Here is a 14,109-nt window from a genome sequence, read left to right as displayed (position 1 = left end):
GTAAAAGTTACTTCGCGTGGAAGGTCAAAACCTATGTAGAATAGTATTTAATACTGTATATAGAGCAGAAATAGGACGTTATTTTTGAAACTTTTTTTGTTAATATCTTTTTAACGAAGGGCGAGCGACGGCTAGTTGTTAAGGCAAAGTTACTCAGGGTCATGACCTTGACAACATATGTCAAGGTCAAGAAGATCGGAGCTGTTTCCCCTATTCCGAAGATTTACCCCGAGTTCTATTCGCGCAATCATTTACGGCCCGTCGAATTGCGGCAAGACGAATGTACTGTTAAGTTTGTTGGAGAGCCGAACGGTATACGCTTCGAAAACGTATACGTTTATTCGAAATCTCTGCTACAACCAAAGTATAGATATCTCGAAAATTTATTAGCACCGATCGAAGAAATAAACTATTTTACATTCTCCAATAACAGCGAGATCATTCCACCGAGCGAGGTGCTTCCGAATTCAATCTTTATCTTTGATGACGTGGCATGCGACAAGCAAGACGCGATAAGAGATTATTTTGCAATGGGTCGCCACGCGAACGTTGACTGCTTCTATCTCTGTCAGACGTATGCAAAGATACCGACAATGCAAATCTGTTGATTCTGTTTAAGCAGGATGGAACCAACCTGAAACGATCGCGTGTACAACGATCATGTCAATACCGACATGCTATACGAAGATTTCTGCGATTTGTGTCGTAAATGTTGGCAGCAAAAGTATGGATTTCTCGTAATTGATAAGGACAGTGCGCTTGCTAACGGACGATACAGAAAAGGATTTAATGACTTTGCGGTACCGTGAAGCGATCAGTTGTCATCGATACGCTGACTGTGCAACATGGACAGCAACAAAGATCATGAGAAGATAGCCATGGAGATTGCGAAAACGAGCGATTCAATTCGTAAAAAGTATCGCGCTTTGAAGACTGGTAAAATGGAGGAGGAGATCGCGTTGGAGAGACACTTTAAACCTATTACCGAACCGTTGAAACAAATTGTTGAAAACACTGTTGAATCGTCCAAGGAACCTATCAACATTGAAACATTCTTTTCGGAGAAAGACGAGGAACCGAAACCGAAGCGAAAACGACTGAACGATTCGTACGATAGCCCTATACAGGCTTCCACACCTGTGAAATCAACGTTGAATAGATCGAAAACTGTACCATAAATTTTGAACGAAATGTCTGAAATAACAGGATCGCGCGAGTTATCGTACGACCACGCTCCATCCGTTGAAGAAGTATTCGAGATTGCAAATGAATCGATCGTAACATCCATCCGACATCTGCTTCAAACATCCGAGGGGCAAGAAAAACTGCATGCAAACTATGGTCCGTTGGGACAGAGATATCTGAAAGCGGTCTTGTGCGGAAAGAAAGCCGTCAACATAGACGTCGTGTATGGAGTCTACTTTAGCGACGAGGGAACGATGATCGGTGACAAACGTATCACCTTAAGCAAAAACGACGACATAATTATAGATGAAAAAAGATACTATGGAACACCGGGTCTGTACGAATTGATCTTTATGAAATTTCCCAACGAAAGTATATGCACTGATGATGATATACAGACTTACAGTAGCATTCTGTTGACAACAAACGCTTATCGGCGTCGTCATAACGCTGGTATTGGGTAACAGGGGACACAAGTACAAGAACATCATCGCACCATTGGTGTTGGATAAAAAGATTGGGACTGGTATAATGAAAAAACTCGATTTGCCGTGCGCCATGTCATTAACCGACAACAGGATTTATTACGTACATTGGGACGATCCCGACGAATTTGTAGACCGTCTGCGATTACTCGAAGCCTCGCGTCAGGCAGGTCACAATGGTCACGACAACGAGATTCTATCGATTATCGAAGAACTTCGAGAAGCCGGACTGATTATAAATTGATCATGATCTATACATGTCGATCAGTCGACATTGAAATGCCGATCAACAAGTTTGGACTGTCGCTCGGAGGAGGAAGCGAATCGCACTATCAGTAGTGTGGATTGTTCAGAAATTACGTGCGCGATAACGCTCTTTGTCGAGCTGCAACCGATTTTGACGCAAAGTTGCGTAAGATTCGACGTTTAGCACTACCAGTGGATGATACTGACGCAGCAAACAAACGATACGTGCAGCAGAGTGTTCAAGATTTGAAAGTTCGTCTTGATGAAATTGAAAGAAAGATAACGTCATTTCAGAATAACGTGCAAATTATGTTAAATGATTTTGAAAAGAAGATTCGAGAAGAGAAGAATGTCTGAGAAACGATCGCTGGTAGAGAAATTACATGTTCCGGCGAGAAGAAATTTCCCGCGAAGACGTGTCATAGTACACGGATACGATGATCTGTGGCAAGCGGATGTAGTCGAAATGCGTCCGTATACGAGCTTCAACAGAGGTTACCACTACATTCTCACTGTCATCGACGTGCTGAGTAAGCATGCATGGGCCATGCCGCTCAAAGTTAAGAGCTAGAACGAGGTGACGCAGGTAATTGCAAATATAATTCGAAACGACCAAAGATGTCCGAAAAATTTGCAGACTGACAAAGGAAAAGAATTTTACAACTCGGATGTTCAGAAACTCTTCAAGAAGCACAACATCAATCATTATTCTACGTATTCCGTAATGAAGGCATCGGTCGTCGAACGATTCAATCGTACATTGAAGAATGACATGTGGAAACAGTTTACATACAACGGAACCTATAAATGGATCGAAATGCTGCCGCGTCTCGTGTCGGATTACAACGCGCGTTAGCATCGCACTATCAACATGCGACCCGCTGACTTAACTCCCGCGATCGCCGAAAGACTCCTGGGCACGGTGTATAGTGCGATAAAGATCGCGGGTCCTGCAAAATTCAAAGTGGGCGATGCGGTACGCGTAAGCAAATTCAAGACAATATTTGAAAAAGGTTTCACACCGAATTGGACCACGGAGGTATTTAACATTACTATCAAAGTGCAGCAAACTAATCCAGTGACGTATCTACTGGAGGATTCCCGCGGAGAGCTCATAGCTGGAGGATTCTACGTATACGAACTGCATCGAGTCGCTAATCCCGATGTATACCTTGTTGAAAAAGTGTTGCGTAAAAGAGGAAACGAGGTTTATGTGAAATGATTGGGACTTCACAAATCACACAATTCATGGATTCATAATGACAATGTATTATAAAATTATAAATTATAAATTATATATTATAAAATTAAACATTATATAAATTATATATTATACATAAAAGTATATTAAATATCCTACATTAAAGTGTATTAAATATCCTTTACAAATTATATTTCATATTATATATTAAATATATTATACATTTTATACAAGTTATATGTATGTATGTATATGATATGTGTTTTATTTACACCGGTAATGTCCCCATGGCAGCGTGTCGGTGGATCCTGATACGATATACCGCTTATCATCATGTGGACTTAGAGCGATTTTTGTTTCCGATATTGTATACACCTCAAGTAATTTCGATCTGATGTACGATTGTCTTCGCCTCATTTCAATAACATCATTCAAGCATTTCGTGTAATCATCAAACGTTATGGATCTTGCCACAACGTTGCTTTTGACACCCTTTGCCTTTTTCGTATCCTTCTTTCCTTGCACACGTAAAGCGTACATTTTCGCTCTAAGCCCGACGAATTCAGTCATGATGGCATCGTTGTTTTCGTCTTTCATAAGACCTGGAACTTTTTTAATCGCGAGCAGAATGCGATATGGATTGTCAATAGAGTAATCGCTAGTGTCAAATCTATTTATGTCGCGTTTTATAATTTCATATACATCATCACATTCCACATGATATATGAGACTATCAGTATCGGTATACATAATTTTGCATTTATCGTGAAACAGCGGTGCCATATATTCGTGATGAAACTCGTACAAATACGTTTTCGATATATCGAGGATGCACATACCCACGTATATCGGTTTGTCGAATTTCACCTCGAGTTTACGCAGCTCTATCGCGACCTGATTCTCTGAGAAGACGCTACGACTGTGAAAGTTAGGTTTCGCGATCATTACTTCGGCACCGTGTCTGCCTTCCGATTTGGTTAATAATTTTACATCAACGCGATCGCGCACATTCTCCATGGTTTTACCAAAAACCGCGTTATTCATAAGTTTGTATAAATTTTTCTCAAAATCGTTTTTTGCCAAAGTTCTAAATTTTGTATTTAATTCTATGTAATCGCGAAGCCATGGAGATTGCGTGAATTGCAGTATACGGTGAATCTTTGCGATACGGAGGCCGTGACGAGTACACTGCTGCAGATTGCGATAATGAATCACGTAACGCTGCTTATCGCATAACGTCGCGAGGAGCTTGTCATCGCGCTTGCCGGGTGGTTTCTCTCGCGTTGGACAGAACGGTAGGTCAGTGTGCGCGTCGTGGAGATGTTGCGGGTACTCAATGTCAACCTCGAGAATATAACCTGTAGGTGAATCTAGCGCGATGGTCGAAAAGTCGAAATTTTGCACGTCGTCGACCCATCGAAAATCATCGTATGGCAATGGTTGACACATTGCCCAACCGTAGAGATTGTTGACGTCATAGTACATTAGGTACGATGATGATTTCGATGAGTCGTACGACGACATGTATTTGTTGTTGGCTCGCGCGTACCTATTTGAGCACTGGCTCAGACCACCGCGTATACCGCGCTCGACAAACATGACCATGTCGATGTCTGTGAGCAGTTCAAATTTTACACCTGTATGCTTCAACATGGCATCCCATGTGAAGCCAGGTATGGTATAATAATACGCGGGGTCAAGCCCGTAACTCGCAATGCAGCTATCGCGGAAATTTTCAAATATGTCAGCCAACAACAAGATATCCGTTTTTAGATACAGATCGCTATATTCACCGAGCGTTTGGATGGAGAACCGCTGCCACACGTTGAGTGTGTGCGCGTAATCGCTCTCGGATACCGTGGCGTCCGTCAATGAACTGTAAAACGAATCGCGAGGCGGCAAGCACGATTAATTCAATTTTTCACTGCAATCAATGTACTCGTACGGAAAGACACCCTTTGGTGTTAAAAGATTAAAATTTTTTTCCGATAAATGGGAAAATTCGCGTCGCAGTACCCGCAGCTTATCTTTACTGAGAAAAGATAATAATTTGTCTAAACTAAAAGCGATAAATCTATATGAATCTATGAAACGTAATTGTATACAATTTTTTTTATCATCTACAGTGTGTAACCGTGCTTTTAAGTGCCGGCACAACTTCGTCGCGTTCTCCTAAGAAATCTCATGATGCGAAAGCTCGTATGTGGTTTTAATAATACTTACTGGAGCAATAGTGCGGTTCGTCAATAATTCTCGCGTGATTCGAGATTTTACAAAAGTTAACGAGTTACCTCGCTCAGCGAAGATCTTAGTCGCTATCAAAAATTCGTCGAGCGCCAGGCATGAGAGAGCGTGCCACTCTTCGCACAAATGGTTAGATAAATTGATCGGACAAAAATTTAAAGATTACGCGGATTCTCGCGACGGACGAAATAACTAGCTCATCCAACGGTATTGGCAGAGGGGAGTGGTTCGCGGTAAGCGGAAAAGATTGTCGGAGAAAGACAGAGAGGCTGAAATAAATGCACCAGAATTAATGATGACAATAAAGAGAAATCAATATATTTGATAGAGACTGTACAAAAGTGTTCGAAAGAAAATACGTTACAGCGTTGACCTTCCGCGCTCTGGTATGTGGCGCAATAACAATAAACCGACTATTAACTGGCCGTCGACACAGAAAGTAAATTCGGCAATAATTCGCCGAGCAGAAAATATACGATCAAATCTGGATCTTATTACGTTAACAATAAATCACTTCGTGAACAAGTAGTACATTCGATTTTACATTAGACGGCAACGGTTTTCTAATACGCAATAACGCCAGTCTCGACTTTAAAGAATTCTCAATAATTAACAATTACACAAGCAACTTGGCGCCAACGAGGGCGAGAAACTACACTATTATACATTCTCAAAGTAGAACGTCTGAGCGGAGGGCACGTATTCACGGCAACGCTGACTCGAAACGCCTGTAGGCGACCGATCCGGAATCGGCAACGAAAAATCGGAGTAAAGCCTAACGTGTGCTCCGCTCGAGACGTATGTCACCTACCGCAATCGGTGGTTTTACAGAAATTATAAGATGACGCCCGCCTCACCACTGGATTCTTCCTCGTCGATCCTTCCAGTAGTTTTTCCCTGTCTCCGGCAACGGCAAAGGATTAGCTCGATACAGCTACGAAGATCCTGCGTCCTCCTTACACAGGATCGATTACCGCGCAAGTGATGATCGGGAGCATTCGCGGATCCACGCAGGCCGCTAGACCCTCTCTTATCGGGCCGCTTGTTCTAATTGGTCTATTGGAGCCGCGCAACCCCGCGACCAATTACAGTGTGTCCTGTGGGTTGCGTATCCTTTGAGTGCTCGGCGCGCTTTTCCAAATTAGCTGGCCGATGCTTTCCGTCTTGATCAGTGGTCTTCTCTCGCTCTCCCCAGAAGTGGAGGCGGCTGCCAATGTTCGTGCCGCGCTGAGACGGTCCCTTATCACGTCTCTCTCCGAGTCGTCTGCAATAATGTGCGACAATCGCCAAATAACATCCAAATTATCAAAGGTTACAAAACAATACGACCTGCGTGTACCGCGCTCCCCGAGGACACAATCGGGATCTCCTTCGGTGGCTTCTTGCTTCCTCGGCGGCGTCTTCTTTCTTCCTTCCGTGAGTGAGGCGGCAACATTACACGGATTTACAATACCAACGCTTACGCTCTAATGTGATTAATAATCGTTCTTTCAAAATCTGAAATTACTAAATATTTTATGTAAAGGAATATACAAAATGAAACAAAAAATATAAATTTTTGGCACGCTCGCTTGTGCCCCCGCCCTTCGAGCTTAGAGGACACAGGATCTTCATGCCAATGCACTCACGAGTGATGGACACAAAGTGTCACGGCACAAGTGTCATCAACGTGTTTAGTAAAAGATATATATTTTTCTTTAATTATCGGTAATAAATCTACCCGTCCTTCGTACGCGGTGGCAATTTCTTTGATAATGAAATGAGCGTCGTAACCGGTTAAATTGTGAAAGACTACGGGTATGCAACGCGAATTCTTATAATTTAAATTACAATTTGAGTGCGCGGGACCTCTGTATCGCCCGGTGAGATGGCAGTGATCGCGTGCCCGCTTATCATCTTTCATGAACGGTTTCTCGCACACGTGACAGTGCGTGGCGTTGTTAAATTCTTCCCAGTCGTCTCGCGTGAAATCCATGGGAACATTGGTTGAAATTATAGATTGCACACTATGTGCTAAATTTTTCAATTCATCCGCGAACCATGATATGCAGTCTTTATCGCGGTGAAAACGATAGCCCGACAGCGAGTTGTCGTACGAGCAGTACACGTAATACCCGATACTGAAGACGTTGTGATGTTGGTATGTATACGTGGAGGTTGTTGGATCATTAGCCGTTTTCTCCAATGCGCATTCCAAATCGGCGTAGACTACGAACGGGACGCGCTCCTTTCTGCAATGGTTCTTGAACTCGAGCCACTTGTCTCTTAGTATATGGGAGAGGGGGGGAGGGGGAGGAGGTGGCGGCTTTTGAAAAACTTATTTGATGATGTCGTCGCCTCGAAAGAGTGGCGGCAGCTTTTGAAATTTCATACTAAAAAAATAACATCTCGGTGCATAGAAATGTATCCCACGGCGGTTAGGGTGAGGGGGTGGCGGTTTTTGAAAACAGCGGTTAGGGTGAGGAGGTGGTGGCGCGACGGTTAGGGCGAGGGAGCGGCGCGGCGGCGGCGGCCCGCGCGATAAGGCGGCTCGTCTCCCCCTCCCCTCCCGTGACGTCATACCCCCCGCGCCTAGGGTTCCCCTCGCCGCTCACCCCCCTCGGAGCTCCAGGAGTAGAATCGGTGTACTACCTCTACTTTCTTACTTTTGATGAATATTACGAAGAATAATACTACGTCGACCCGCCATCAGAGGTCTATCGATATTCGCAAATTCTCGCAAGTGCTGAGACACGCGTATATCTCTTTATATAGCATCTCGATTTAATAACTCACATCGGCGTCTAAGGTAGGCTTCCATTACAATACCTTACTGATGAGTCCAGTAGTGGAAGCCGGGACAAAACGCCAAAAAATTACGTGATATTCTTTGCAATATAGAATATTAGAATAAATTATCAGATTCAGATTTTAATTTTTAATTTGACTCTTATTCGCCATTTTTAACGTATTAATTATTGTTATATAAAAGAGTCCTTTAATTCTTCAATTATTTGTTAAAGGTTAAGTTAAAAAGTTAATTAATTTTAACTTAACTTAGTTACATTTTAGACTCCTAACTTTTTAACTTTATTTAGTTACATTTTATCAGTAACTAATAACTTTTTATTAATTTTTTTAAAGTTAAGTGTCAGACCCAATACGAGTCACACGTAATCAAAGATACGAATTCCGGCCGGCTTGCAGCACGTGATCAGCGCCTTCGGTGGTACTGATCGCGTGTTGTAAGTATTATAGATATTTGCATCATTGGTTATGTGTTATTACGCCAGTCTGTTCCGTATTGATGAATGACACTGTTGATGTCCTGCAAGTATAGAGACTCTTCATTGTCCGCAAGCGGACGCGAATTTGCATCACTGGTTCTAACTTGCAGGACTTTCAGCTTGCAATACCTTGTAGTCATTTGTAGTTTGTTGCTGCATTCATTCGGTTCTAATAATAAGAGTTTGAGGTTTTGTGCAAAAACGCAATGAGTGTTGACATTAATAATAAAATATATATATCTGGGGCATTCTTTGTCAAATTTGACCTCCCGGTTGTCCAAAAATTGGCGCAACCTAGAGACTTCTATGAGGTCTCATTTTGAAGCTATACTTATGAAGTTTTTTCTGGTTTATGCCACCGCCTTTTTGGAAAATCCAAGATGGCGGCACCAATACAACGCTTCAAAACAAATAATTATAGAAAACGAGCACAAAAAACATTCATAAAATTTTTTGTGAAGGCAAAATATTCTATATTATAGCTTGATGCTTTATTTTCGGGGTCGCTGATTACGAATCTGATGTCAGATTTTTTGAATTCAAAATGGCGGTTCCAATATGGCGGACGAATTTTTAAAAAGTGATTGGGTTGTATTGAAACTCGTTACTCGGGGGTTTTCGGGGTCGCTGATTACGAATCTGAAGTCAGAATTTAAAATTAAAAATGGCGGCTCTTAAATGACGGACATTATTATTGAAATATTGCAGTTCATCTGTATACAAAATCTTGTATATTGTTCGTTTAATTCTAAATACTTTGTGTTTGTTGTAGTTTTGTAAAAATTAATGATTTCGGAGATAAAAAGTGATAATGAACGGTAGCACCCTTAAAAAACAGTAAGTAAAAGTCATGTAAAACAACCATTTCTTACTTGTTTATTACTTGTACATATAACATGGTTGTTACATAATGGTCGCTTTTGTGTTTGCTGGGCAGTTATCTTCTGCGTGTATGTAATTCAATGAAAAATGTAAAAATGAAATACTGGTAACGGTAACGGCACTTATTTAGAAATAAATGAAATAATTGCAAAACTGCAAGTAGTGCCACTAACAAAACTGATCCGTTATGACTGATCGGTTTGATAAATTATTAGAAACTGTACTTTTATTTTGAATTTATAGTTGAGAATGTTGTAGCATTGGAAAACCGTTTGATTAATAACTGTTTTTCTGCAATAAATGTAATTGAATGACTTATAGATATATCAGGTACAGGTAATGCTGTCTGAAATCTTTTATTCAAATGTCTACTGCTTTTATCGTGCTCAACTTTGCTGAAATAAAATATTTTTATGTTTTGAAAATGAGACGTTGCCCATTTAAACAACGCTTCTGGCGTTAAAATAGCTTCCGATGGCTTAGCTCTAAGACTTGCTGTGTACGCTTCCCTCTTAAAAGTAGCGCCAATGCCATCATATCCACTTTTACCATGTGCAGTAGCGCTATAATGCCATTCTGCGTCTAAACCAAAATCTTCTTTATGGTTAGCTAGATTTGCTATTTGAAATCTGTTCTTGAAATGTTGTTTTGCGCCGTCCGTTATATAGATCAACTTTTTTACAGTTTTAATATTTCTTTTAATTTCGGGAAATAACTTTTTCTGAATTGTATATACACTAGCAGTGTCATGTTTTACACTGTTTGAGAGGAAAACACAACTTTTATGACTTACTTCAGACTCATTTTTAAAGTAATAGATGACTGGAAAGACAGTGCACTGGTCATTATTAAAATGAAATGCTTGGGAAGCATCTTGTGCAGTGTATTTATAGTTTTCGGAAAAATCAAACATTACAATTACCTCATCTTTCAGTAACTCATTTTTTCTCTGAGAAATAAATTGAGATTGTTGTTTGGAAATAAATGAATGAGGTTTTAAAATTTGTAATTTGTTACATAGATCATCAATAAAATCTTCCACACTTGTGGTTATCGTTAGCATTGTCGACCTGTCTGTTCCCGTCCATGTTGTGTACTCTACTTGTTCTATGGATTTAGATGCGAAGGCTATTGAAAGTAATTCTGAAATCTTAATAGTACCTGGACATAATTTACATTCATTTAAAAAACAAGCAGATGAAGCAGTTCTGCAGACAATTAAATTTAAACAATCTTTGTAGTCGCAGATTGGAAAAACAGACTCTTTTGTCAAGTCTGCTACATTTATTGCATCGAGCATAAGCTTGCAATTTTGATGGATAGTGCAGACGCACACTGAATGAGTTCCACTACCTCCAGGGAGAATACAATACTTTGGACGAAGTTTTGCAAACGCGCTGAAGCTAATACTTACATCTGGATGAAACTCTGTGAAGGATGCATGTAACTCTTTAAGATTCAATAGTAGTAGCCTCTTTTGCACCTTTAAACGTTTATTATCAGCTTTTACTGAAATAGCATCTTTAACACCAGGCATTATTCTGCTAATGGTATCGTCATTATAAAATCCATCTACTTTCATTAAAGTAGTATTTGGTAAACTTTTACCAACTGCTTTACTAACTTCGGCCAAAACTCCACCACTCTTTCTTAATTCCTTAGATTTTTGTGCTAAATAAATAGTTGTATTGAACTCTTTAGAAATCTTTTTGTCACTCCAGGACTTGGGAAGAAGAGTGAGGATTCTTACTTTCATATGATCATTCCCTTTGTAACTTGAAAATTTATCTTTCAAATTTTGTAGGATTTCTTCTAAATCATTAAATCTTTTTATTTTTTCATCATTCAAAGATGTATCAAAATCGTCTACATTATCTGAAACATGACCAGTATCACATTCTATTCCAGTAACAGTAATGCGTTCACTAACAGTACTTGAGCTTTTACGATGTGTACGCTTTAATCTACATTCATAACACACCATCGAATTTTCAGAAAGTTCAGGTTTTAGTTCCAACAGTGATTTTGGAATTTTTCTTAAATTAGAACCAACATGATTTGGGACACCATCTTCTTTGAAGGGATTGATACATCTATCATTTCTTACTTTTGTAGACATTTCGAGTATACTGAATTTTGAAAAATAATCAAACAATTGAGAAGTTTTTAGAAAAAAAGGTTGGTTGGTTAAATATTCTTTAGCTACAAAAAAAACCCTGGAATAAATAAATTATTTGAATATTTTTACGAATAAACAATAAATGTGCAAATGAAATAAACACTTTTTAGCAGCTCTCTTAATGAAAATGGAGACCGTATAACTTATACGCGATCGTTATATTCACCTTTTTTTAGCGCAAAACACTTCACTTTTTCCGTACGTAAACTTAATACGTTTTTCACTTTTTTTGAAAAATTTTTGGCAACGCTCTATACAAGATACACGGAGTGAGAATAAACACTTCTTTCTATTATGAAAACTTTCCTATAATAACACGACTACTCAAGTGTTCGAACATCAGAGCCCTGAATGTAAACAAATGAAAATATTTGACTGTCTCAACTTACGTGCCGTCTCAACCTACATGCCTCTCCCCTACTGTTTTATTTTCTGATAATATCATTTTCAAAAGAATTGTGGTTTTTGGTGCACTATTTTTTTTTGTATTTTCTGTGATTTCTATATTATAAAAACTTTAATCCTTACATTAAAAATGTTTTTGAGCTCATTTGCATTTTTCTACTTTAAACCATTATTTTCAAACTATCATAAAAGTCGCTTGTTTTTTTTTTATGTTCTGTTTTAAAATGGCTAAGAAACAGTTCTTGATGTAGAATCACATTTCTCCGTAGCAGGACGATAATTAACCAATACTTTTCTTTTCTGAAATTTTCCAATTGGTTAATTATTTTCTGAAGTCATTATTCTTTGATGAAAGTGTTGTCTCAAATCAGGTTGATTTTAATTTAAAACAATTTTTTAAAAATAAATATTAAAAAAGCAGTGATACTTTTTTGAATGATGAAAATGTACATTCAATGGAAAGATTGAATGGTTTTGAAGAATTTCTACAAAATTTGAAAGATATGTACACCATTTTAAAAGAGAATAATTCTATGAAACAGAATCCTCACGATTTTAACCAAGCCCCGCTTTAACGAAACGATTTGTAAAAAATTTAATACAATTACTTATTTAGTACAAAAATGTAAGGAAGTAAGTGAGTGCGGGAGTTTTGATTGTAGTAAGTGCCAGCAACATAAAACGTTACCAGCAGTAAACGTTTAAAAAACAATTTTATTGAAAGTATTTTATTCAAAGAAATGCCCAATGTGGAAAAATGAAATCTCGCAATTAGTAAAGGCTGATAATCAAATTTAAAAGGTAGAAAAGTGGATACTAACGTTTAATATTGAGTATATTTTATAACATTCAGCTCAATAGCATTTCGTACTACTCAGGAACCAAAACAATTCTTTGACATTAATAATAATCAAACTAAAATACAACTTGATATTAAATTGTGTAGACATTCAACAATTTATAAAGATGTTATTGGTCCTTTCAAATTAGCCGTTTTAGAGTTTTGAAAATCATCAGGGTTACAGTGATCTACCGTAGAAAACGTAGACTACCAACTTTTATGTATATCAAACAATTTTCCAAAAAGTTCTGAGTACCAGTTTAAAGCAAAATAGATAGATTTTTAAGATTTGTCTTCAGATTTGTAATCTGCGACCCCGAAAACCCATGAATAACAAGATTAAATAAAATCCAATCACTTTTTGAAAATCCGTCCGCCATTTAAGAGCCGCCATTTTTAATTTTCAAATTCTGACATCAGATTCGTAATCAGCGACCCCGAAAATAAAGCTTCAAGCTATAATATAGAATATTTTGCCTTCACAAAAAATTTTATGAATGTTTTTTGTGCTCGTTTTCTATAATTATTTGTTTTGAAGCGTTGTATTGGTGCCGCCATCTTGAATTTTCCAAAAAGGCCATAAACCAGAAAAAACTTCATAAGTATAGCTTGAAAATGAGACCTCATAGAAGTCTCTAGGTTGCGCCAATTTTTGGACAACCGGGGGGTCAAATTTGACAAAGAATGCCCCATATATACAGGGTGTTTGAAATTAACCGCCAAATATTTCGTGTGTGGGTAGAACAGACTATACTAAATCGAAAAGTCCTGTACCATTTTGCGATTGCAATAATAGTTAACGAGATATTAATTTATAAATATATTTAAATTCGCCCGACCTACCGTTAAATGCAAGCGCGCGGCTGGATAGGACCGCCCTGCAAAGCGCGCCGCTCGCGTTCGCCGTCGCTAGGCACGCGACTCATGTCTAGCGACGAACTATTTCTGCTTATAAACAACGCTTGTTATAAACAACGCCTAGCAACGGCGAACGCGCGCGGCGCGCTTTGCTGGGCGGTCCTATCCAGCCGCGCGTTTGCATTTGACGGTGGGCCGGGCGAATTTAAATATTTTTATAAATTAATATCTCGTTAACTATTGACATCAGATTCGTAATCAGCGACCCCGAAAATAAAGCATCAAGCTATAATATAGAATATTTTGCCTTCACAAAA

The 14,109-nt window shown here is 38.9% G+C and overlaps 1 protein-coding gene across 1 annotated transcript; it reads left to right on the top strand.

The window, feature by feature from the left end:
* The first annotated feature begins 2,787 nt into the window (after nt 1-2,787).
* On the top strand, nt 2,788-3,138 carry LOC108775821 (uncharacterized). The gene has a single exon (XM_018542268.1). The coding sequence runs from the start codon at nt 2,788-2,790 to the stop codon at nt 3,136-3,138; it is 351 nt and encodes a 116-aa protein (XP_018397770.1).
* Nucleotides 3,139-14,109: the final 10,971 nt, after the last annotated feature.

This window comes from Cyphomyrmex costatus, unplaced genomic scaffold (genome assembly GCF_001594065.2).
Source record: "Cyphomyrmex costatus isolate MS0001 unplaced genomic scaffold, Ccosl1.0 scaffold324, whole genome shotgun sequence".
NCBI lineage: Eukaryota > Metazoa > Arthropoda > Insecta > Hymenoptera > Formicidae > Cyphomyrmex > Cyphomyrmex costatus.
The sequence above is the reverse complement of the archived record's forward strand: the minus strand, read 5'-3'. Positions and strand labels throughout refer to the sequence as shown.

Coding starts and splice junctions, on each gene's coding strand:
- LOC108775821 (XM_018542268.1), top strand. CDS start 2,788: ATGCGACCCGCTGACTTAACTCCCGCGATCGCCGAAAGACTCCTGGGC.